The sequence below is a fragment of the Aphidius gifuensis genome, linkage group LG1, assembly GCF_014905175.1.
Source record: "Aphidius gifuensis isolate YNYX2018 linkage group LG1, ASM1490517v1, whole genome shotgun sequence".
NCBI lineage: Eukaryota > Metazoa > Arthropoda > Insecta > Hymenoptera > Braconidae > Aphidius > Aphidius gifuensis.
In genome coordinates this window covers 29,991,107-30,017,062 of record NC_057788.1, presented here as the reverse complement: position 1 = coordinate 30,017,062, position 25,956 = coordinate 29,991,107, and the positions used below count along the sequence as shown (strand labels likewise).

Here is a 25,956-nt window from a genome sequence, read left to right as displayed (position 1 = left end):
ATTTTTTTTGTATTATTTAATTTTCTTAATATTTATTTATTTGTTTTTTATGTTGCAGAATATGAAGACAATCATGAGGAGAGACGTGAGCTTGATATTATAAAGCAATGGACACCAAAGTTGATAAAAAATTTGTCCATAAAAATTTTGTGTTTATTAATAAACAAGAGGTCAATGTTGAAATGACCATTATTGAAAAAGTGGTATGAAATCTAATCATGGTCAACTACCGACATCAGCTATTATGGCCATTGTCGTTAATTATTATAATAATTTACACATTTGTTGCTGCGACATTAGGTAGCAAAAATGTCAACACTGATATCGACTCGGAATTTGTCAAAGGAAAAAGTAAGTAACACAAAAATTAACATTTGTTAAATTATAAATATACTTTATTAATTATTATTTTAAAAAATTCAAACGACATTTATTTAAATTGGAACATTGTTTATGCATATTGTTATTATTTATAATTATTAATATTACTTGTGATTTATTATTCAACACACAGACACACTCAGGTAATAGTAAATAATATTTAAATAATTTAAATAAAACAAGTAACAAGATATTATTTTATTTTTCTATTTTTCAACACTCAGGAAATGAAATATAATAGGTAAAAATAATTTAAACTCGTAGAAACTTTTTAATATATTTTTTTTTTTTTTTATGTATGATTTGATAGGGATGAGTTGTTTACGCCTGCATGGTTTATACAATTGATGGTCTTAAAATGCGTGGGCATCATGAAAAATAAAACACATAGAAATTATTCTAATTACCTAGTCTCGTGACTCGAGTGACAACAATATTTGTTTTTTTATCTTGATTTTATTAATTCAAAAAAAAATCATTGAATAAATAATCATGTGTTTATGATAAATAAATATAATAATAATTTAAATATATTAAAGTTCAGGAAGATGACTTTTAGAGAGTTTTAAAATTTTCAAAAGTTCGAAACTACCTGAGTCTAGGCCATTAATTCTTCTCTATCTCAACCTTTCGTAGAATTTTTATTTAAGAATTTATCTTTTTTTTTTTTTTTTTTCTTTTCAAACTGCATTATGGGCTTTGAAAAAAAAAATATATATATATATATTTTTCTTTTATAAAAGATCTGCATGATGCCTCTTGTTTTTCAAGTGGATTTAAGAAAGTGAATCCATGTTAATTTAATCCATGTCAAAAATGAAAAATGAAAAGAAAAAAACTTATGGCAAATAAATTTTTAAAAATATGCTTTTTTTTTCTTTTTCAAGTTTGAATTGATACTTTTTTTTTTTTATATATATTTGACCAGAATGTGGTCGTTTAACCGCACAATTTTATTTCTCAGCTGGATAGAAAATTAATTAATAATTTATATAATATCCGTTCTCATTAATGCATATATTTACCCACAATATTTATTTAATTTATTTCAACTATTTATTTAATTTTTCAATAATAATTTCTCCATAATTTTGCATTAATTAATATACAATTTAACATAATTATTATCAACTATATTTAAATAATATTTCTAATATTTTTAATCAACAAAAAATCATATTTATTTCATGCTGAGATTTAGTCACATCTTTGATAATATATTTATTTTTTTTCCTTTTAAATTTGATTGCATTAAACTGATTATAAAGATGTAATTATTGTTATTATTTTTTTATTAGAACGAACTTCATAGAAAAGATTTAAAAAAGTTTTTTTTTCGTTTAAAAATACTATTCCCTGATTTTTCTTGAGTATCCAGAAAATAAAACTCTAAAAGGTTTCCATTAAGGTGATAAGATACATTATTTTATGGCTTGACATTTTTTGTTATTTTATTTTTTTTTATTATAGTTATAAAAAAAAATATCGCATCTCTCTGTTAAGTACAATGTCTTGTTTGATTTAAATTAGACATTAAGTGCTAATTGAAAAAATAATAATAATAATAAAAATACAATATTTTATAAAATTTATTATTTAATTATATATTTACAATTTTGTTAATTTTTTTTTTACAAACACAACAGTATAAACTCATGTCACGTTTTTTAAAATTACATAATTCTTCTAAATTCATTTTTTTTCTTAAAAATTTATCATTGCATTTGACACATGTTGAAGTTGTGAATAATCCAGTTGTCAATCTCAAGGTGTCTCTCACAGCTTTTGCCATATCTTTCAATGGAATTTCGTCAATTATTAATAGTCCTTTTAATTTACCAATTGTGATTATTGCTGGTGTTGTTATTATTAGTACTGGCTCAAGTGGTTTTAGTACGACCTAAATTAAAAATTGTTGAAAAATATTATTGTTAAATAATTGATAAATTAAATATGCAAAATTATATTAAAATAAAAAAAAATAAAATTCAAATTAAGTTATTAAAATCACTTTAATTTGTATATATTTACTTTTCTTAAAGTAATATTTATCATTGAATTAATTCAAGTGTTTTGAATAAACATAAACAGCTTCAACTTACATTATTAACTTGTGTTTTTGTTTGGCTATTTAAATCAGTTATGACTATACCAGAATTTGTCCATTGAAAACTTGCATGAAATTTTGATAAACTCTTAAATAGAAAAAAATTTTATTTACATTATTTAAATATTTAATTAATTTATTATAAATACAAATACTTGAAGGTGTACTCAAAAACTTACATCATTTTCTAATTTTATTTCACATGTTGAGTGTGTTCCGACATAAACAAGATTTGAATAAATTGGTATTTTTTTACCGCAAATACAAAATATTCCAACCTAAAATTTAATTATATTTTCATTCTTATATAAATTTAATTATTCATAGTTAATAGTAAATTATATTTTAAAATAGATTTAAATTAATTTTAACATACCTTTCTTACTGACATTGTTGATAATTTTAATTAACAAAAATTTAAATTATTATTTAATTTACAAGTTGACAATAACACTCAGTTCATAGCAAACGAAATACCCGAAATACCGACAGTGTATATATTTTTTTTGATAACTCCACGTGTTAAATTACTGCGCATGTTTAAAAATATGAGCTGTGATTTCAACGCCTCACACTATTTCCGGTCGAAACTATGAATTCAAATATAACCACCAAAATTAATAAATTCAAAATACCACGAACCAAATAAAAAGTGACCAAACACTAAATCATAATTTAAAACCACTAAATAACTTTTAAAAAATAAAAACAAAATATCAAAAATTTTCAAAATCTAATCAACTAATTTAATAAAAATTATTAATTATCATTTAAACAATATGTAATTTATCAAAAACAACAATAACATACCTCCCTTTCCATGTATTTTTTTTTGACAACTAAAAAATATAAATAAATAATTTTCATCCAGCCAAAACATTTAATAAAAAGAACAAGCATGACGAGATATACAAGCAATGTTATTGAGTTAATAAAATCAAAACTAAAGAGAGAAAAATATAATACATAGAGAGAATAATATAGTAGGGGTTGAGGGGGGTTGTTATATAGAAAACTTTGGTAGACATCTGGGAGGCATACCTTAATTGATTGCTGTCGGAATATTTTTGAACAAATAAAACAACACAATGTCTCTCGAGGACGGATTGAGACGTTGAATTTATCAGAAGAAACAAGTAGAATATATACAAAAAAAATAATTATAATAAAACATAAATAATAAATAAAAAATAAATTAAATAAAAAAATTTATAATAATGTATATCAACAGAAAGAAATCAGTAAATATTATTCACAAATGCTACTGGGATATGTTAACTTTTTTTTATTATTATATGTTTTTTTTTTTTTTATATGAAATATATATAAGCGTTGAATGTGCCGTCAGATATTTATGTACTGACTGTGTGGGTTACGCCGCCGACATAGATTTTTCAATACTTTATTTATGCTTTGATGTTCACTGAGGCCAGAAGTTTGTAACCTCCCTGTTAAATTTTTATATTTATATATGCACATCTTCTTCAATAAATATTTTTTTTTTTTTAAATTCATTTATGAGTTAAAAAATATAGGAAGAAAAAAAAATATTATGATGACATTGGAATGGTGAGGCAAGCAATGACATTGTGACAGAATTCTCTCTTTTCTGCACAAATGTATGACATTATGTTGACTTATAAAATCATTGAAATGCATCATGCAATTGTTGGAATAATTTATCAATGATAAATTTATAAAATAATGATAATCGTAGTGAAAGATATATTGTTTTGAATTTTATAAAAATTTTATTTTTTATTGTGATCGATATAACTCGATCGATTGATATATATTTATACTTTAAAAGATTTTTTTTTTTATTATTTATTTGACAGAGTCTGTAAGAGAGTCGCAAGTCAATTTTTAAAAAACAGATGGTCAATGATTTTTATGAAATGTATTTTAAAATCAACCTTGCACAGTTGGAGATGTTGGCTTATTTTTTATTTTCAATGCTGGATAAAAAATATAAAAAAAATAAAAAAGAAGATCGAAAGTAGTCAGAGAATATTTTGAATACGGTCAATTTTGATTCACATTGATCACTGACTCGGTTGATCGATGGTGGGCGGCGACTCTCTGTGGGAGGATGACGAGGGTAAAAAAAAAGGAAATAATTGAGTGTGATGGTTGTTTTTTTTTTAACTGAAAAATCAAATGTGAAAATTTGAAAATAACCTGGGGCACATCTACGATATGTTTGTTGCGATAAAATTTATATATGATTATAATAATAACAGCAGAAATGGAAACGTGAGAAAAGATGGTTATAAATATGAGGTTTTTTTTTGGGCTATTTAATTGGGTGTATATAGGTTGTTGATGATATTTGTTTGATCTTACAAAACGTAGTTGGTTATCTGATGGTTTAATTACACTTGACAATTATCCTGTCAATTTTACTGGATTTATACGCCGATACATCAGACACTTGGCACGTAATTCTTTGGAATTTATATATAAAATATTTATTTTTAGTATTGCTGGATGATCATGAGTTTAAATGACAATTTATATTTTTTTCTTTTTAAAATACTTGAATGATTACATGACTATATACATATCCACTGAAGAAAATATTCACTAGCAAGTAAAAAATATAAGCTACAAATTGATCCAAAATTTATAATAATAATCTTGTTGCAATAATATATAATAATAAATAAAAATAATAAACATTTCATAGAATATATAGGTATATTTAAAATATTAATATTAATAAAATTAAATTTGAAATAATAATAACATTGAGTCATTACAATACGATGATTAATTAATTAATTTTTAAATTTATTAATTTTATATTTATCAAAGATGTATGATTAAAGTAAATTTAAATGGCATCAATAAATTGTTAAATGCAATATTTATTTTTATTTTAAATATATACTCTTGTCATTATTTTTGACACATTCAAAATTGTCAAAATATCATTATGTTTTAATGTCGCGCACTATGCTTGTATTATTTTTATAATTATTAATTTTAATTTTAAATATATTTTTCATATCAATCAACACGCAACAGAATATTTTCATATATTTTTTTTCTTGCAATAATTATATTTACCACGATATTTTATTCCTATCGAGACGATAATTTGAGCCCGGGAAAATTTGAATTTAAAATATTCATAATAATGTCTATAATTCCTTGATTAATTAATTTAAAAAAAACCGTAAATAAAACCAACAAGTGTATATTTAAATAAATCATGAGTGTGGCTATTTATAAAGTGAGAAATTAGAAATAAAAAAAATAAAAAATTTGCCATTTGAGTCTTGTCACGATTTTATTTTTGGATCGATTGCTACTGATCGTATATATATTTGTTGTCCCCTCAACGACACAATTTACGATATCACGTATTAAATTAACATACACGTATGTCTTGCATCCTGATTCATTTAAATATGTACACACACAAAACATGACCTACCATTTTTATTTTATTTTAATTTAAACTCTTTAAATCCACAAGTGTTACCAGATAAATAAATTCAAAAAAAATAATATTTATATATTTATTCATTTAAAATGATGAAAATAAGAGAGAAAATTCTTCACGACCTTGCTGTTAAAGATGTATCTTAAGTTCTTGAAGATCCGGTTAGTAGCTCGAAAGTATTCAGTGGCTTGCACGAAACAGTTTATAATAATAAAGTTCGCGTGCTTCTGGTAGATTGTGTTAGCTGCTGTTGCTGATGCTGCTGCGGTTATTTTCAAATCCTCAATATCCATCAACATGAGTTATACGATTTAAACACGAGGTAAAACGTATAAAACTTTGTGTTACTTAAATGTTGATAGACAACAAAATGGTGGATAAAAACAAAGACCAAGATAAAACCAAAGATTATATTATTTTTTATTTTTTCAAGTTAAATATATATAAAAATAAAATTTAAAACTCGAGTACAAAGAACAAACACTTGTCAGAATTTATTTATTTTTTTTATTTTTTATTACATGAATATATTCTTTCAGATGCAAAAATAAAATAAATATATTTTCAACAGACAAAAATAACATTTTTTTATTTTTTATTTATGATTTGTAAATATGAATTTTATTACAATTGTCAATGTCAAAATGATTCAATGTCTAAAGCTAAAAATATTGTATTTTAAATATTTTTTTTTTGTTTCTTTAATTTTTTTCTAATTTATTTTTCATTTTTACAATATAGCTTTTATTTATTTATAATTTTCATTTTGTTAATCTTTTTTTACCACTTTATAATTTTATATATATATTATTTTTTTTTTCTTTTGTTTGAATCGCCTGATGGTCATGTGCGTTTCGCGCATTTAACGATACACCGTGGGGCCTTATTTCGGTCGGTTTATTTTTGCGGCAGGGCCTTTCACAAGGACAAAAGAAAAAAGATAAAATAAAAAAAAAAGATGAGGATAGCGAGAACAGAAAAGAAATAAAAAATATTATTAAAAAAAAAAGTTATGAGAAAAGGTTATACCAGAGAGAAGAGGTATCGATGTTTACGAGCTCAAATAAACGACGCCGCATGTTGGGACCAATACCATTGTGGTTTTTTTTTATTTTATATATTACTTAAAAATTTTTGGTAAACCCCAAATGGTTCACAAAAGTGTCGCACACATTTTTACATTGCATAGATAATTTTAAAACATTTTAAAATATTTTAAAATTCAATCAAAAATAAAATAAAAAAAAAAGTGTAATTATTTTTTATTTTTGTGATTTTTCTAAAGCTCAAATTTAAATAAAAATAATTATTTTACTGTGGGAAAATTAAATCTACAACTAGAGCTATAAGAAAAAAAAATAAAATTAATGTTTTCATTTTCTAAAAATCCTATTAATCCATGTCTATTATTTTCTTATTATTAAATAGTTAATTTTTATATTTTTCTAAGTTACAAGTAAATTTTTTTTTCACGTTAATAATTTGTAGGATACCTGTGGCGTTGTCTATATACAAAATTACCTATTATTTAATTTGTAAAAATTTACAGAATCAAAACTAGCAATCGTGAGCTCGCACCCATGCTGTATAATTTTCGCCAAGTGTTGGTCTGACTATAATCATACCTTTATCCCTTTTTTTTTTTATTTTTTTTACACAGATACAAACTTTAAGATTTTTAAACAACACAAACACTAAGCTACAAGAAATTTTAAAAACATTCATCTGTTATATTATATGAGAAAACAAAAAAAATGCCCCAAGCATCCCAAAAATAAGAGTAATATCGTCGTACACAAAAATATTATCGAAAATATATTTCACAACTTGCGTGTCTACCCTTGAGACTTTTTACCTTGGCAAAATGAAAAAAAAAATATATACTAAAAATATTTAAACAAAAAAAAAAATACTTTTCCAAAGGTTATACTTTTAATCTTGCAAATTCCCCTTTTTATCTTTTTTTTTTTCCTCTTTTTTTTTCATTATTTTTATCCTCTTTCTCTCACTTATATTTCTTCAACATCAACAACACCATTCATTTTCACTTGGATGTATTTCTGGCTAATATTCGTGCAACACACTTTAACATCATTACCTGTGAATTTAATGGTCTCCCAAGAAGAAATTTTGAAAAATAAAATAACTTATGGTTACATTCAAAATTATTAAAATTATATAAACTAATAAGTTTCTTGGAGGAAAAAAATTATAAAAACAAAATTCAAATTTCAGTTATTTATTTACTGATGTATATCGCAATTAAATATCATCGTCGAAATATTTTAAATTCAAATTTTCCCGGGCTTAAATTATCGTCTCGATAGAAATAAAATATCGTGGTAAATATAATTATTGCAAGAAAAAAAATATATGAAAATATTCTGTTGCGTGTTGATTGATATGAAAAATATATTTAAAATTAAAATTAATAATTATAAAAATAATACAAGCATAGTGCGCGACATTAAAACATAATGATATTTTGACAATTTTGAATGTGTCAAAAATAATGACAAGAGTATATATTTAAAATAAAAATAAATATTGCATTTAACAATTTATTGATGCAATTTAAATTTACTTTAATCATACATCTTTGATAAATATAAAATTAATAAATTTAAAAATTAATTAATTAATCATCGTATTGTAATGACTCAATGTTATTATTATTTCAAATTTAATTTTATTAATATTAATATTTTAAATATATATATTCTATGAAATGTTTATTATTTTTATTTATCATTTTAATTTATTCTTATAAATTTTGGATTAATTTGTAGCTTATATTTTTTAACTTGCCAGTGAATATTTTTGTTGAGCATATTTCGACTGGGAAATTTTAGTCGAGAATATTGCGACCATGATATTCAGAGATGCAATCATTTATAAAAGTACTTATATTTTATTTTTAATACAATTATTTTTTTTATTTATATCTTACTTTGTATCTTCAATCTACAATGATGATAAAGAAAAGGAAAAAAAAAAACACCGAATCAACTAGAAAAAAAATATTTAAAAATAAAATAACAAAGCCTGCAAAGATATCAGAGATGAAAAATAAAATAAGGCACGCTTGCACACATGCCGAGCAATTATTTTTGCGTATGATATTGATCACAAGGAGAGATTAACGCATCTCTAAAGTGTATGAAGGTACAAGAGAACGTGTAGGAACGTAACGAGCAAAAGACAAGATACCGACAATCTACCTTGTGTGGCCCCCTCAAACAAAATCTATATATATATCCATATGAATACAACAAACCATCAACTTTATATCCAATATTATTAATGTTAAATATTTCAAGACCGCCCAGCATTGATTCCAATCCCGGCACGTGCTTCTGAAATTATGCTAATCAAAAATTCATATATATCAAAGAACTTTAATTAATTTTCAATTTTTTTTTTTATCTCTTAATTCAATTAAATATATTTTATTTTTCCAATTAATTTTTAATCTTAAATACTTTAAACAATGTGAATAATCCAAAGATTGTTAGATATGCTCGTTATGTTTTTTTTTTTCATTAATTTCATTTAATTTTAAAACGGAAATGTTTGGAAAAAAAAATCTATATAATAAGCTGTATGATGATGACGACCATAGGTACTTTAAAGTTGCACAACTATCTGATGCATTTGATTTTTTTTATTTAACATAAAAGATGTGAATATATATTTTTTATTTTTATAAATGGGAAGTGGTTCGCCCACTTGTACCATATACGACAAGGGGGTTATTCTCTTAATGCCTATGAAAGAGTTAAGACTATCTACTAACAATCATTGTGAGGCGCACTTTCATCGTTGTGGGTGTTTTTTAAAGTTTCACTGGTCTTTAAACACACACCTCAATAAAAAAATAATAAAAAAAAAAATCAAACTTTCCTTACGTCTTTTTTATTTTTTTTAATATTGATGTGTTTATTTATTATTTTTTACATGTCAGAGTTCATAAATTGACCTTTTATTCAGCATAAAACTCCACAAGAAATATAAGAAAAAAAAAATTTTACAGCTTCCCGTTCCATTTTATTGATTTTCTTTCTTGTGATTATAAATTCATTTTTTTTTTTTTTAAATTTAAATAATATTCATTATTTTATAAATAAAAAAAAAATTCATGATTGAGCAATCGACAGTATGTTACCATATTTGGCAAGTAATAAAAATATTGAATAGAAAATTTTAATTGGACATACAAGTTTTTTGTTTTTATACTTCAAGATAAATCGTTAAAATAATGGCTTCATTATTGATTATCAGAAATTGAAAAAAAAAAGAGGGTTATTAATTTTTAAAAATATAATTATTTTTGATTGATAATATATATTAATTGAGTTGTTGTTTTTGTTGTTTCAGTATGTATCGGTACAAATGGACGAATGTCAGCGCCATCAAACAAAGATCATCACTATCGTAATTTACGTGAACGTTATACAAATTGTACTTATGTTGATGGAAATTTGGAGATAACATGGCTAAATAATGACACCCTGGATTTAAGTTTTTTGCACAATATACGTGAAGTTACTGGCTATGTATTGATAAGTCAAGTTGATGTTAAACGTGTTGTTCTACCACGTCTACAAATAATACGTGGTAGAACACTATTTAAATTACAAACAAATGATAATGAATTTGCGCTACTTGTAACACTATCATCAATGTATAATTTAGAAATGCCAGCATTGCGTGATGTATTAAATGGTGATGTTGGAATGATTAAAAATTTTAATCTATGTCATATTAGAACAATAAATTGGGATGAAATAATAACTGGACCAAAAGCAAAATATACATATGTTTATAATTTTACAACAAATGAAAGAGTATGTGAAAGTTGTGATGGTTGTCAAGCTGGTTGTTGGGGTGAAGGTGTTGATAATTGTCAACAATTTTCAAAAGTATATTGTGCTGATCAATGCTGGCAGGGTAGATGTTTTGGTAATGAACCACGTCAATGTTGTCATTTATTTTGTGCTGGTGGTTGTACTGGTCCAAAACAAAGTGATTGTCTTGCTTGTAAAAATTTTTATGATGATGGAGTTTGTAAACAAGAATGTCCACCAATGCAAAAGTGAGTTTATCTTTTTTTGCTTTTGCTTTAATAAAGCCATTTTATTGTTGATTATCTATATATGGTTTTATTATCATTGTCAATATTTATATATTAATAATTATTGTTTTTTTTTTTTGTCTTGATAGGTATAATCCAACGACATATTCTTGGGAAGCGAATCCTGATGGTAAATACGCTTATGGTGCGACATGCGTGAGAGAATGTCCAGATCATTTATTGAAAGACAATGGTGCTTGTGTAAGATCTTGTCCGCCTAAAAAAAAAGCACACAATGGTGAATGTGTACCATGTGATGGTGCATGTCCAAAAACATGTCGGGGAGTTGAAAAAGTACATGCTGGTAATATTGATAGTTTTAAAGATTGTACAATTATTGAAGGTTCATTATCAATATTAGATCAAAGCTTTCAAGGTTATCAAGAAGTATTTAATAATTATTCATTTGGACCACATTATGAAAAAATGCATCCAGATAAACTTGAAGTATTTAGCACGCTCAAAGAAATTACAGGTTTTTTTAATATACAAGGTTATCATGAAGACTTTAAAAATTTATCATACTTTAGAAATCTTGAAATAATTGGTGGTAGAACAATAACTGAATATTTTGGTGCACTTTATATTCTTAAAACATCATTGGTATCATTAAATTTACGTTCATTAAAAACAATAAGATCTGGTGCTGTTATTATTACTGAAAATAAACATCTTTGTTATGCACAAAATATTGATTGGTCAAATATTAAAAAATCATTAAATCCAATGCATGAAAATATATTACATCCAAATAAAAATCAATGATGTATTGAATAGCCAAATTGTTAAAACGTATCTGTTGATGTGTCAGCACCAGGAAAATCTTGTGTATCCAGAATCAAAATGTACAAAATGTATGTAAATGAGTTGTCCAGAATCAAAATACAATTATAATGGTGAATGTAAAGAGTGTCATGTTAATTGTGTTGGTGGTTGTACTGGTCCATCAAGTAAAATTGGTCCTGGTGGTTGCAATAGTTGTGAAAAAGCAATGATGATTGGTAATATAACAACAGATTGTTTACCAAAATCTACACCATGTCCAGAAAGTTATTTTTATAGATTTATACCACCACAAGAATCTGGTCCATTAAAATTTTTAGCTGGTAATGGTGTTTGTCGTAAGTGTCATCCACACTGTAAAAAATGTAAAGAATATGGTACACATCAACAAGTATGTGAAGTATGTGCAAAATATAAACGTGGTGAACAATGTGAAGAAGAATGTCCACCAGATCATTATGAAGAACCACAATTATCAACAAATGAATCAAAACCAATAATATGTAAACCATGTTATTCAGAATGTCGTAGTTGTTATGGTCCTGGTCCTGATAAATGTTATAAATGTAGAAATTTACGTATTTATGATGATAATATTATTGATAATACAACAAAATTTAATTGTACAGCAATGTGTCCAATTGAATATCCACATAAAATATATGCTGAAGTTGAACCATATTGTTCAGCTGATCCAATTGGTTTAGGTTTACAATTTGATAATGAATTACAACCAGCAATATTTGCTGTACTTGGTGTATTTGTTATAATGTCAATGGTTGCAATGGTATGGGTATGTCAATATCGTTTAAATACAAAAGCTAAAGAAAAAACAGTACAAATGACAATGGCATTAACTGGTCTTGATGATAATGAACCCCTACGACCAACAGGTGTTAAACCAAATTTAGCAAAATTACGTATTATTAAAGAGGAAGAATTACGTAAAGGTGGTTTACTTGGTTTTGGTGCATTTGGTAATGTATATAAAGGTGTATGGGTACCAGAAGGTGAAAATGTTAAAATACCTGTTGCAATTAAAGTACTAAGTGGTACAAATACATCTAAAGAATTTTTAGATGAAGCATATATTATGGCATCTGTTGAACATCAAAATTTATTACAATTACTTGCTGTTTGTATGACATCACAAATGATGCTTGTTACACAGCTAATGCCACTTGGTTGTTTACTTGATTTTGTACGTACTTATAAAGATAAAATTGGATCAAAACCATTATTAAATTGGTGTACACAAATTGCACGTGGTATGTTATATCTTGAAGAACGTAGACTTGTACATCGTGATCTTGCTGCTAGAAATGTACTTGTACAAACACCAAATTGTATTAAAATAACAGATTTTGGATTAGCTAAGTTATTAGATATTAATGAAGAACAATATAAAGCTGCTGGTGGTAAAATGCCATTAAAATGGCTTGCACTTGAGTGCATACAACATCGTATATTTACACATAAATCAGATGTATGGGCATTTGGTATAACAATATGGGAAGTATTGACATACGGTGGTAGACCATATGAAAATATACCAGCAAGAAATGTTCCTGAGTTACTTGAAAAAGGTGAAAGATTACCACAACCAGCAATATGTACTATTGATGTTTATATGATTATGATTAAATGCTGGATGTTGGATGCTGAATCAAGACCAAGTTTTAAAGAATTATCTGATGATTTTGCCAAAATGTCAAGAGATCCAGGACGTTATCTTGCTATTAAAGGTGATAAATATATGAGACTGCCTTCTTACACAATACAGGTAATTAAATACATCAAATAAAACTATTTATCATTTATATTTACACTTCAACAATAACACAATACCAATAATAATAATTTATATTTTTTTTTTTAGGATGAAAAAGAAATGATTCGTAATTTAGCATCAGCAATGGATGGTCCAGAGGCATTAGTTGATGCTGATGAATATTTACAACCAAAATCACGTGCACCATTACCATTAAGTTTATCAACATCAAGTACATCTGGATCACCACCAAATACACCATTAAAAACATGTTGGCCAAATGGTATACCAACTCTATCAACTGATTCACCAACACCACAAAATCAACAAAATTGGGATAGAGAATTAATGAGATATGGTACATCACGTGGTAGTGTTGTTAGTACATCAAATGAACCAAGTAATTCATCAACACAACAACCACATTATTCACATCCAAATGGACACTGTGCTCATATTATTAATACTGATAATACAAATTCAACAAGATATTGTCTAGATCCACTTGGAATGGTTGGAGTTAGAGGTAAATTAATTTTAACAATCAATTAATTTTATATTACAAATATGAGCCTTTTTAAATCAACATTAATTACATTGTTTTTTTTTCGAATTTTGTTTATTACAGATTGTGATGTAACTGATGATTGCTTCGAGGCTAATGTTGGTGTTGTTCATCAAGCACAAGTGGGAAATATGAAACTTGATTTACCACTTGATGAAGATGACTATCTTATGCCTTCACCACAAATGCATGCAAATGCAACACAGTACATGGATCTTATTGGTGATCCAAAAATAAATGGTAAATATATTTTTCATTAATTTTAATAATGTCTCTTTAATAATATTCAATTAATAATGTATTATTGTTTCTTTTTGTTTTTGTAGAATTGGATTCCAAAAGATTGACAAATGGCTATAGAAAATATCCAAATTTTTTGACAATACCAACAAATAAAACATCACTGGATAATCCAGAATATATTATGTCACAAGATGAAGGTTCATTGAGTCCTCAAATAATTGGTATTCCAACACCTGATCTTGATAAAATATTAACAAATGGTCAATTTTGTACGACAGTAAGACAACGAAGTTCTGAGGAAGAATCTGATCATGAATATTACAATGATTTTGATCGTCTTGAACGTGAATTACAACCATTAAAACCACTAAGAAAAAATGAAACGACTGTATAATGTATACCAACAAATTATTATGTGTTTATTATTTTTATTTTATTTTAAATAGTGTTTTTTTTTTTTTTTGTGTTAAATGATGGGACTCTTGAAGTACTTAGAGGACGACAAATTTTGTGATTAGATGTGCCATTAATTGTGGCTTGTAAATATTCGTAAAGAAAATTATTGAAAAAAAGAGAAAAAACGAAAAAAAAAAAAAAAAAACAAATGTTTATAATTTTAAAGAAAAATATATATGTAGAAATTTAGATGATTTTTTTTTTTTTTGCTTTTTTTTAAATAGATATTTTAAGTTTTATATAGATTGAAAGTAAAAAAAAAAGAAAAATTATTTCGATTACGTTGATAAATATTATTTAAATATTATACAATAAATTATTTTTTATTAACGTCAAATTTATTTTTAATAATGAAATTTTAAAATCATGTACGTTATAAAATTTATATTATTTTGATGATTTTTCATGCTGCGAAAAATGTTAAGGAGGTTAATCATTGTTTAAATTAATTTAAAAAAAATATATTTTAATGAAAAATGATGCCGATGACTGTGATAGGATAATTGTTCTTTTTCATCGTTGAAAAATTAAAAATAAAAAAAATTAAATTGAAAAGTATAAAATAATTATAAAAATGATAAATTTTAAATAATTTTGCAATTACTACAAAGACTACTTAAAAAACAATCGATTATTTTCGACTGGAACTCTCCGACATTGCCATTTTTAAAATATTTTTTTCTCTTTCAAATTAACATAATTAAATTTCTCCAATATTTTACCATTTTTATTTTTATTATTATTGTAAATAATACTATTTTCTTGCTCCAACTATGACTTAGAAATTTTTTATATTCTAAAAAAAAATAAAACAAAACTACAAAACAATCATGTACTTGAAACAAAAAAGCTAAATAAAAATAAAAATTTAGTTATTTTATTTTTATTTATAATATTTATACATAATATATATTGTTTTATTATTTTTTTTTCATAATTGTGAATGAAAATTAGAACGTGCCATGCTGTACAGGCAAATTCACAATTATGAAAAATAAAAATAAATTTTTATCGCATTTCCACTAAAGTATTTTCGTCTGGAAATGAATTAAATCGAAATAAAGCTAAAGTAAAGACAATAAATAAGATTTATTTATTAAATTTTGATAAATAATATTTAAGCTTTAATAAAAAAAAAATTATATAATAATTAGAAAATAATTTCCAGGCAATAATCTTATCAATTAATATAATTAATTGTAATCATTGTACATTGAGTTAAGTGTTACTAATTATAATTATCATAAATATAATTATTATGTAAATTATATGCCACATTTGTTCAAAAACATAACAATAATGCATACTCAATTATTTTTTTTTTTTAATTTTTTTTCTAAACCATTATTTTTTAGAATTTATAAAGAGAAAATTTTATAATGAAACAATGTTTTATATTCATATGTTAATATTTTTGAATGTATGAATATATACATGTTTATATGTACATATAATTACGAATTATTTTAATAAACAACGTAATTCTTTGAAAAAAAAAAATATATATTAATGTTCGTTATTTATTGTGTTTATTTCCTGTTTTTCCATATCGAAATTATTTTTTTTTTTAACATAAATAATTTAATTGTCATTGAAATAATTGTTTCCTTTTTATTTTAAAAAAATTATCAAGTTATTTAACATTCACTTTTATAACATAAAAAAGAAATAATTAATTTTTAATATTTAACTTTGCAAAATTTTTCGAAACATGCTGCTGCTCACAGGGGCGATGAGCAGAAGTCATTTCGAATTTTTTTATAATAATTTTCGACGAAAAAAAAATGTTTGTTTAAAAAAATAAATAAATAAATAAACAATAATTTAAAAAGAATAAATAAATAGGTGTTTTATTATTTTATTTATCAATAAAAAGTTCTTCTTAATTTATTTTTAATCGATTTGTGTGAGTATCCATTTTTATCATTTTATTTTTATTTTTTCAGAATTATAAAAAAATACAAGATAGCGGAATAATCAGTTGGTATAAGAAATCAGCTTTACTCTTTAGTCGACTCGAGTGTGTGAAACTACGCAGTGTACAGCAGTGTACAGACAATTTGTGCTACTTGTATTTATTTATTTAAAATAAACCAACAACTGGTAATAAATTATTTCCATTTGATTTACAACTACGTAACAAATTTTTAACAATAATATAAAATATTTACAAGATCTTTTTCGAATTAAAATATGTGAATATAATTACATAGAAATAAAAAAATATGACCTTGAAATGTATATACTATTAATTTTTAATTAGAAAAAAATATTATCAACAGATAAAATGGAGAATAGACATCGTCATTTATTTGATGGAAACACAATACTAAATGTCTACAATAATGATGTAATTAATTTGTCTGTCGGTGCGCCTGGTCCTGATTTGCTGAAAAATTGTGGCGAGATGATGCTCAAAGCAACACAACACAGACTGGTAATTGATCATAATCACAATCAACAGGTTTAACAAAATATATCATCATCATGATTCATGAGATTTAAAAATATGTTTTCATCAACAGGAAGAAGAAAAAAATGAAGGTAAATATTATTTATTCCAGTATGGAACAACACCAGGTCTATGGGAGTGTCGTGATGAATTAAAAAATTTTCTATCAAGAAGATATGGTGATCAAGTTGATGATGAAAATTTAATATTAACATGTGGTGCAACTCATGGTGTACAATTAATTTTAAACAGTATAATATCACCAAATGGAATTATTTTTGTTGAACAAGTTACATATATGATTGCACTTGATGCATTTAAACAATTTCCACTTATGAAAATAATAATGGGTAAATTATTTCTAAACAAACATTTAAAATAACACAAAACAATTAATAAATTAATTATTTTTCTAGTTCCAATGAAAAATAACTATGTAGATTTTGAAAAATTTGATGAAATTATTAATAATGAATTGAAAAAAAATAATAATTATCTCATTACAAATGATAAAATTTTTTGGGCAATGTTTTATACAATTCCAACATTTCATAATCCAACTGGAATGACAATTCCACCAGGTAAATAAATACATAATTGTTTATAATTATAAGCTAATTATTTCTATGTAATTTTATTTTAGAAAGCTGTAAAAAAATTGTTGATATAGCTAGAAAATATTCAATAGTTGTTGTTTGTGATGATGTTTATAATTTGTTGAGTTATAATGATGATTTGCCACCACATAGATTATTTTATTATGATGATAAAAATGATGTTGACTATAAAGGAGGTAATGTCATATCAAATGGATCATTTTCTAAAATATTATCACCAGCAATAAGACTTGGATGGCTTGAATGTCCACCAAGGATATCAAGTATCCTCAAACAATCGTAAGTTAATTTTCTATTGTTAATTGTTTATATTAATTTATATTAATTTATCAAAATTTTTATCATCAAGTGGAATAATGAAAAGTGGAGGTGCTGTTAATCATTATGTTTCTGGAGTCATTGCAAGCTTGCTTCATTTAAAACTTCAAGATGAATATGTTGATTTGCTAATAAAAACATATCAAGTAAGAAAAATTTAATTTATAAATAATTTATAGATAATAATTATTATTAATTTTAGGAAAGATTAAAAATTGTTTGTGATATATTGGATCGTTATTTACCAAGATGTTGTTCATATAAAAAACCAGATGGTGGATATTTTGTTTGGATCCAACTGCATCAAGGTAAATCAAATTTATTAATTTTTAAAATTAATTTATTAATTTTTTATTTATATTTAGAATGTGATGCTGGTAAATTTGTAAAATGGTGTCAAGAAAATTACAAAGTAACAGCAATACCAGGAAGTCGTTTTTCACTTATTGATGAATCTAAAAATTATTTACGACTAAGTATTGCATTTCATAAATCTGAAGTTTTAAAAAATGCAACGAAAAAATTATGCCAAGGATTATTGATATACATAAGACAATCACTCGTTAAAAATTAATCATTTTTTATCATAAAAAATTACCTTTAAATGATAATTAATTTTATATTTTTTTAGTTAATTAATAAATATATATACAAAGTAAATAAATTAATGTTTTAAACATACTTTTATTCGGTTTTTAATAAATCTTTTTGCTTGGTATCAAGAATAACATCAGCATCTTTAATATATTTTTCACATATTGCTTCAAGTTGTCCATGTACTCTTCTCACTTGATCCTCTGATATTGATGTTTTCTTTTTGAGATTTTTAAGTTCTTTATTTTTTATGTCTTTTAAATTGTCACGACATTTTATATAAATTGCTTTTGCATTTTTAGCAAGACCTTCTCTGTGTTCCTTGGTAACTCTGCAAAAATAAATAACAAAAAATTAGTTCAATTAATTAATGCTTTAATTATCAATAATAATATTAACTTACTTTGGTAGGGGAACAAATAATGTTGTACCATCTTGTTGTGGATTTAAATTCATTCCACTTTTTTCAAGTGCTTCAATTATTTGTGGTAATGCTTGAGGAAATGTGGTAACATTCAACACAATCATTTTAGGTTTTCTAACAATTTGTACTAATTCTTGTAGCATAAATTCTTCACCTTCAAAATTAACACTTATTTGTTCAATTGAACCAGCTGATGAACGTAATGTTAAATGTTTTATAAAATTATTTTTGAGCTCTTCAATTGAATGATCCATTTGTGATATAAATTTATCAGTATCAACAAATTCAGATATTTCATTTAAATTAATATGTTGTGCTTTTGAGCTTTTTTTTTTATCACCTTTATCTTTTGCTTTTAATAACACACATGATAATGATAATAAATTTTTATTAATTACTACATGATTGTTATTAACTGGTAGCAATAAATTGACTTTATTATTGACAATTTTTTTCGTAGAAATTATTGAAAAATATCTTGTTATATTTGTTTGAGAATTTAGGTGAGCTGGTAATTTATTTATTGCTAATTTTGGCAAATTATAAAATAGTAAATTTCGCATTTTTAAATTGTTTATTAATTTTATTACCGGTTAATAAGTACAACAGCTGATTAATTGTTATTTAGAAAAAAAAAAAAAAATCACGCATGCGTTAGTAAATCAAGCGATTACAGCGCTACTGTTGATAATTATTAAAACAAAAAAAAATTATTAATAATTAACTGTAATTAACATAATTACAACAATTAAATTCCCCTTTTTCTTTTTGCAATAATTAAACTAACTATTAATAATAATTTTGTCTATATAACTTTCAATTGTTCAATCGAAATTGCAACTTTTTAAAATTTCGATTTTTTGTTGTTGTCATTTTCATGTTAAAATTATTAACAAATTAAATTGCAATATTAATAACAATTTAAATTTTATTAAAATATAAGTTAGGAAAAGGTTATTTTAATTTTTATATTGTTAATTAATGTATATTTTTTTTTAATTAATAATAGATGTCCCTGAAAGGTGCTGCCCTCTCAATCGAAACATTTATAAAAAAAAAAATAAAATATGGCGTATTACAGATGACGATGACAGATGACAGCATCCCAAGGTGTTCCAAGGTTTTTCATAATATTATCTTGTTTTTCATCTGTCAAAACATAATAATATTTATTATTTAATCAATCTAATTATCATAAAATTAATACTAGTTATTTAATTTATCGAAAAATAAAAATGTCAATTCGTGATCCAGATGATTTGTTGACATATGGTGATGAAAATTTTGATTATTTATTTAAAATAGTATTAATTGGTGATTGTGGAACAGGTAAAACATGTGTTGTACAAAGATTTAGATCTGGCACATTTATTGAACGTCATGGCAATACAATTGGTGTCGATTTTTCAATGAAAACAGTGATGATTGATGGAAAGAGGGTGAAGGTCAGTTTAAAATAAATATAATTATCAATTTATATATTTATCTAGCAATTTTTTAATTATTTAAAATTAATTTCAGCTACAAATTTGGGATACTGCTGGACAAGAACGTTTTTCTGGAATAACACAAAGTTATTACAGATCAGCAAATGGAATTATTCTTGGTAAATATATATGAATTTAATTAATTGGAAATTTGGAAATTAATAAACTAACATATCAATAAAAAATATTTAGTGAACTAAAGTTGACATCAATGTATTATTGGTAAGTTTAATAAATTTTATTAACAGCTAATAATAAATTTACATTATTTAATTTTAGAAATAAATAATGAATAATGTGGTGTTTAAAATTCATATATATTTTTATATTTTACAGTTTATGATATAACAAAGAAATCGAGTTTTTTGAGTGTACAAAAATGGGTTGAAGAGGTCAGACGATATACATCTTCAAGTGTTATGTTAATTCTAGTTGGTAGGTTTAAAAGTCAGATGAATTTTTGAGTTAAAGATGAGATTTAAATGACAATTGAATTATTTGTAGGTAATAAATGTGACTTGGAAAGTTTGAGAGAAGTTGAAACGAGTGAAGCTGAAGCATTGTGTTCATATTTACCAGAAGTATTACATGTCATTGAAACGTCAGCCAAAGATAACAAAAATGTAGACAATATATTTTTTACAATAGCATCTGAACTAAAGGTTAATATAAATAAATCATAAATAATTTATTTTAAATAACTACAATAAATATTTACTGGTCTTTAGAGTAAATTTATTTTAAATTTGATATTTTTTTCTTTTAGAAAAGATATGAAAATCGTCAGTTAGAAGCTAAAGATGATGAAATTGTTAAACTTGGAGATAGTCGTACACTGTCTTCATGCTCAGGGTGTTCATACAAATTATCATAAAAATATTAACAAAAAAAAAAAGCACTCTTTGAACGTCTGTTTCAAAATTAAATACTGATAATTTTTATTAATCAGTAAATAATTATTAATAATTAAATTTAAATCAATTTATAAAGGTCATTTGACCTTAATATCAATATAAAATTTCCAACGAAATTTAATTGACACTTACGCAATGAAAAACAAATTAAATTGAGATTTTTTTTTTTTAATTGAAAAAAAAAGCTTTAAATAATTAACATGACAAATTTCATAAAAATATATATTTTTTTATAGTTATTTATTTTTTATTATTTTACATTAAAAATAGCTGATAATTAAATTTATAATTAACAAAAAAAGAAAAAAACTTGAAATATATTTTTACATTTTAAAATGAAAAATATTTTTTATTTATTCATGGGGTTAAACAATAACAATTGATATTTTATTTTTTAAATATATTTATTATTAATTTATAAATTTTTTTTTTTTTTTTTCATTAGCAAGGATACATAGTATTTATTTATTTTTTTTCTTCGTAGCAAATTTATGTACAAGGCACATGATTAAAATAAATTTTTGAATTTTAAGAAAAATAATTTTTGTGTTCCCTGAGCATTAAACTGGTCTATTAAACAAAAAAAAAAACAAAATAAATTTCATTTAAAAAAATTGATGAAAAATTTTATTTATTATTATAAAAAGTTAATAATTTTAAATTTTATTATTATTTACAATTATTATTTATTAATCATTTCATTCATCCATACATGAATCTAAAATTCCCAAAATTGTTCCCAAAAAAAAAAAAAATAAACCTAGTAATCAACTGTAGAAAAAAAACCTGTGAAAAATATTTCTAACAATTTATTTCGAAAGAAAGAAAAAAATAAAAAAAATTGATTAACATGAATAATAATAATAAATCAAATTAAATTAATTTAACCTTAATAATATTGATTAACAATCATTGAGTAAATGGTACTCGTTGATAAGTTCTTCTATGTAAATCATCAACTTTAACAAGATAATAACTTCCAGGAAACATTTGTTGAACATCACTCTTTGGCTCAAATGGAACAGCATGACAATATTTTTCTCTCATATCAAGTATATCAGTATACTCATCTGGACTTGTACATTTTCTAGCATCAAGTTGTTGTTTAACATAATCAAGTTTATCAATTAATTTATATAAATCAGAATCTCTTGTATAATCATTTGTTATTGTCATGGAATACATACTTGATGCTAAACCAGAACCATATGAAAATATACCAATTTTCATACCAGCAAGTTCATTAATATTTTTATTAATTAACAATGATACTAAACCAGAATAAACAGATGGTGTATACATATTACCAACTAAATTTGCAATAAATAAACTTGGTTTTGTTTTATCATCAAATGTTTTTGTACTTAATGACATAAATATTTTTTCAACATCACGATTAAAATATGTATCTTCAAGTTTTAATTTATATAAATTTTCATATTCTGGATAATTATTAATAATATCTGTTTTATTTAAATTTAAAAAATCAATAAATGCAAGACGTGCAAATGATTTTTGTACAAGTTTACAATACGGTGAATGAAATAACATTGCATCAAATATTTTTAAATTAATTTTTTTTTTATCTTGTGGATTTTTTAATTGATATTTTTCAATATATTTATTATAACAATTATCTAAGGCACTTAAATAACATTGTATTGATAATTTACCATCAACAATTGGATATTCTGATCGTAAATCTGGTTTATAAAAATCATATGCATGACGCATAAATGATGAACGTAATCCACGATCAAATATTAATGGTGCATTTGGTCCAATGATCATTGCAATTGCACCAGCACCACCAGTTGGACGTGCACTACCTTTTTCATAAACAGCATTATCAGCAGCAACAACAAGTGCTAATCTACCATCCCATGCACTACTTTCAATCCATGATATTGCATTGAACAAAGCTGCAGTGCCACCATAACATGCATTTGTTGAATCAACACCTTCAATATCTGTTGCATTGTATGGTTCAAATATTTGCATTAATACTGATTTAACTGATTTACTTTTATCAATTATTGTCTCAGTACCAACATCAAGACGACCAATGTCTTTTGGATTTATTGAATATCTATCAAGTAAACGATGTGTTACTGTTAAACATAAACTGTTTATGTCTTCTCTGTCATTGCAAAATCCCATCTTTGATTGACCAAGACCAATTGTATATTTACCAGCTGATACACCATCATATTTTTCCAGATCAATTTGATCAACATATTGAGCTGGAAAATAAACCTCAATGGCTTTTATTCCAACGTTATCTGGCCACATTGTTTATTTCTATTATGTTTTTTTTATAAATTTTTAAATTATTTATTTGTTTACTTATCGGTTTTATCAATAATATTTATTTTTAATGATGAAATAATTAACATTCCGGAGTATAAATGGTTGCTGTTAATTTAATTTACGTAATAGTCTTTAAACTTTTTTTTTTTTTTTTTATAAATTAGATTAAAATAAGCACAAAGGTCACTTTTTTTAAAAAACAAGTTTACGTAAGACACGTTTATTTTTCTTATCAAACACTTGGAATTAATGAACTTGGAAAAATTTAATTTTTTCAATGAATTAAAAATGTGTGTGTTTATTTTATTTTTTATTTAATTATTTTTTTTTTAAGCAACAACGGTTTCCCCTGGTTGGTGAATTAGGTTAGAAGTGAAACTTGCACGAGGTGAAAATCACGGTCACTGGGTGACTTCCGGTTATTTATTAATATAATTTTTATGATTATTTTCATTAATAAATTTTTTTTGAATGTTTATCTTTTGTATTTTGATTATAAAAAAAATTTTTAATCTGTTTATTGTAATTATTGTTGTGTTGTATATTTAATATATTGAGTTGTTGAATTTTTGAGTGATGATGTTTTGGAGTATCTTGTTGGTAGTGAAATTTTTTTTAATACGTGGAGGTGAAATTATACGATGAACAAACTTTGACCAACTGACAGAAAAAAAGATGGTCAGTCTTGCTCAGTCTTGCTGGTCCCAACATGGACTGATATATTCTTCAACACGTTCAACACTCACATAGTCACATCAGCTCATATCAAGACCTCCAACACTTTTAGAGACACTTTTACAATGAGGGGTTTAATTTTTGGTGGGAGGTATGGAATTTGCGTATGTTTAAATAATATAAAACCATCAAAATATAATAAATAAATAAATAAATAAAAATAAAATATAAATTTCTCAATTCAAGACTTTTAAAAAATAATTCCAAGAAAATTTTACTCCAAAATTAACAAAAAAATTATTTAAATAATCATTAACTAGATATAATTAATAACGAAAAAAAAAAATAAATTGTTTAAACAATTATAGCTTTATTTATATTTATTTTTTTTTTTAAATTATTTTTTTTTTATTTCATTGTTTTTCTTTAATTTAATTATTGTCATATTAATAATTTATTTATTACTAAGAAATTTTTTTCTTTTCAATTTAAATAAACAATTATTATTATAATAATATTAATAATAATAATTTTATTTATTAATAATTATTAATACTGTTTTTTTGTTATTAAAAAAAAAACAAAAATTTTTTTAATTATTTTTTTTTTTTTAATTAGTAATAATGAATGTATTTAATATTTGAAAAATAATAATAAATCAAATATTCAATTGTTTATTTAACAATAAATAATACTGTTTTTTTATTTTTTTATTTTTTATTATATTTTATTTGAAAAGAAGAAGAATTAAGTTGAAGGAGAAATGTGGGTCATCATCAGCTTCTTGGCTGGGTCAAGTTTTTTAAATGACCACTTGAAATTCCAAATTCTTGTCGTGTTCTAAAAAATACCAATAACCATAAACAATAATAATAATAAATTTTTTTTTTTTTAATATATAATAAATAAAATAATACTAATATTTTTTATTTTCACTTTTTATAGATAATTTAATTGAATACACATTTAAATTGTTTTCTTTTTTTTATACTATTATCGAAGAATTTTATAATTATTACAACTAAATATTATTAAACGTCACTTGTCGTTGCTTTCATCTGTCACGGCAAAATATTTTTTCATTCTTTTCATTTAATTTTACTTTATATCGTTTTTTTTTTTATCTATCTATTTTTTATATTTCATCAATTATTAGTCACTAAATGCCATGTGATTTCTTCACACTATTTTCTTTTAAATAATATTTCATCATTTTGATTAAACAATTGTTGTATTAAAACTTTTTTGAATTATTTTTAAATATACACAGAAAT

The 25,956-nt window shown here is 23.9% G+C and overlaps 5 protein-coding genes across 7 annotated transcripts in view; 3 read left to right on the top strand and 2 right to left on the bottom strand.

The window, feature by feature from the left end:
- Window positions 1-15,320, top strand: part of LOC122860326 (epidermal growth factor receptor) — a 40,782-nt gene extending 25,462 nt beyond the window's left edge. The window contains 7 exon segments of the mRNA XM_044164089.1: window positions 59-351; window positions 10,317-11,034; window positions 11,163-11,831; window positions 11,833-13,639; window positions 13,736-14,153; window positions 14,256-14,432; window positions 14,519-15,320. Of these exon segments, the coding sequence (XP_044020024.1) occupies window positions 219-351; window positions 10,317-11,034; window positions 11,163-11,831; window positions 11,833-13,639; window positions 13,736-14,153; window positions 14,256-14,432; window positions 14,519-14,829 (4,233 nt within the window). The 5' untranslated portion in view covers window positions 59-218 and the 3' untranslated portion in view covers window positions 14,830-15,320.
- Window positions 15,321-16,828: 1,508 nt separating this feature from the next.
- Window positions 16,829-19,000, top strand: LOC122860324 (uncharacterized protein YER152C-like). 3 transcript variants are annotated; one of them, XM_044164087.1, is made up of 8 exons: window positions 16,829-17,086; window positions 17,174-17,328; window positions 17,417-17,693; window positions 17,760-17,924; window positions 17,987-18,239; window positions 18,310-18,424; window positions 18,481-18,586; window positions 18,644-18,959. In XM_044164087.1, the coding sequence occupies exons 2-8, from the start codon at window positions 17,179-17,181 to the stop codon at window positions 18,850-18,852; spliced, it is 1,275 nt and encodes a 424-aa protein (XP_044020022.1). In that variant the 5' UTR covers window positions 16,829-17,086; window positions 17,174-17,178; the 3' UTR covers window positions 18,853-18,959. The 3 variants fall into 3 exon arrangements, with proteins under 3 accessions (XP_044020022.1, XP_044020020.1, XP_044020021.1); XM_044164085.1 differs by having other exon boundaries at window positions 16,830-16,994; window positions 18,644-19,000; XM_044164086.1 differs by having other exon boundaries at window positions 17,067-17,086; window positions 17,155-17,328.
- LOC122860325 (ribosome-recycling factor, mitochondrial) lies at window positions 18,633-19,913 on the bottom strand. The gene is made up of 3 exons (XM_044164088.1): window positions 19,276-19,913; window positions 18,961-19,203; window positions 18,633-18,733 (listed from the first exon to the last, which is right to left on the bottom strand). The coding sequence occupies exons 1-2, from the start codon at window positions 19,857-19,859 to the stop codon at window positions 18,963-18,965; spliced, it is 825 nt and encodes a 274-aa protein (XP_044020023.1). The 5' UTR covers window positions 19,860-19,913; the 3' UTR covers window positions 18,633-18,733; window positions 18,961-18,962.
- A 440-nt stretch (window positions 19,914-20,353) lies between these two features.
- On the top strand, window positions 20,354-22,423 carry LOC122860323 (ras-related protein Rab-43). The gene is made up of 5 exons (XM_044164084.1): window positions 20,354-20,741; window positions 20,818-20,902; window positions 21,120-21,218; window positions 21,288-21,445; window positions 21,550-22,423. The coding sequence occupies exons 1-5, from the start codon at window positions 20,532-20,534 to the stop codon at window positions 21,655-21,657; spliced, it is 660 nt and encodes a 219-aa protein (XP_044020019.1). The 5' UTR covers window positions 20,354-20,531; the 3' UTR covers window positions 21,658-22,423.
- Window positions 22,302-24,877, bottom strand: LOC122860322 (hydroxymethylglutaryl-CoA synthase 1). Its single transcript, XM_044164083.1, has one exon. The coding sequence runs from the start codon at window positions 23,987-23,989 to the stop codon at window positions 22,607-22,609; it is 1,383 nt and encodes a 460-aa protein (XP_044020018.1). The 5' UTR covers window positions 23,990-24,877; the 3' UTR covers window positions 22,302-22,606.
- Between the last annotated feature and the right edge of the window lie 1,079 nt (window positions 24,878-25,956).

Excerpts from the sequence above, each read along its gene's own strand:
- LOC122860325 (XM_044164088.1), bottom strand. The coding sequence starts at position 19,859 with ATGCGAAATTTACTATTTTATAATTTGCCAAAATTAGCAATAAATAAA. Across the intron at positions 19,204-19,275 it reads TTATTTGTTCCCCTACCAAA|AGTTACCAAGGAACACAGAG; the intron begins GTAAGTTAATAT and ends TTATTTTTGCAG.
- LOC122860323 (XM_044164084.1), top strand. The coding sequence starts at position 20,532 with ATGTCAATTCGTGATCCAGATGATTTGTTGACATATGGTGATGAAAAT. Across the intron at positions 20,903-21,119 it reads AGCAAATGGAATTATTCTTG|TTTATGATATAACAAAGAAA; the intron begins GTAAATATATAT and ends TATATTTTACAG. Across the intron at positions 21,446-21,549 it reads CAATAGCATCTGAACTAAAG|AAAAGATATGAAAATCGTCA; the intron begins GTTAATATAAAT and ends TTTTTCTTTTAG.
- LOC122860322 (XM_044164083.1), bottom strand. The coding sequence starts at position 23,989 with ATGTGGCCAGATAACGTTGGAATAAAAGCCATTGAGGTTTATTTTCCA.
- LOC122860324 (XM_044164085.1), top strand. The coding sequence starts at position 17,179 with ATGGAGAATAGACATCGTCATTTATTTGATGGAAACACAATACTAAAT. Across the intron at positions 17,329-17,416 it reads AAGCAACACAACACAGACTG|GAAGAAGAAAAAAATGAAGG; the intron begins GTAATTGATCAT and ends TTTCATCAACAG. Across the intron at positions 18,240-18,309 it reads TCAAGTATCCTCAAACAATC|TGGAATAATGAAAAGTGGAG; the intron begins GTAAGTTAATTT and ends TTTATCATCAAG.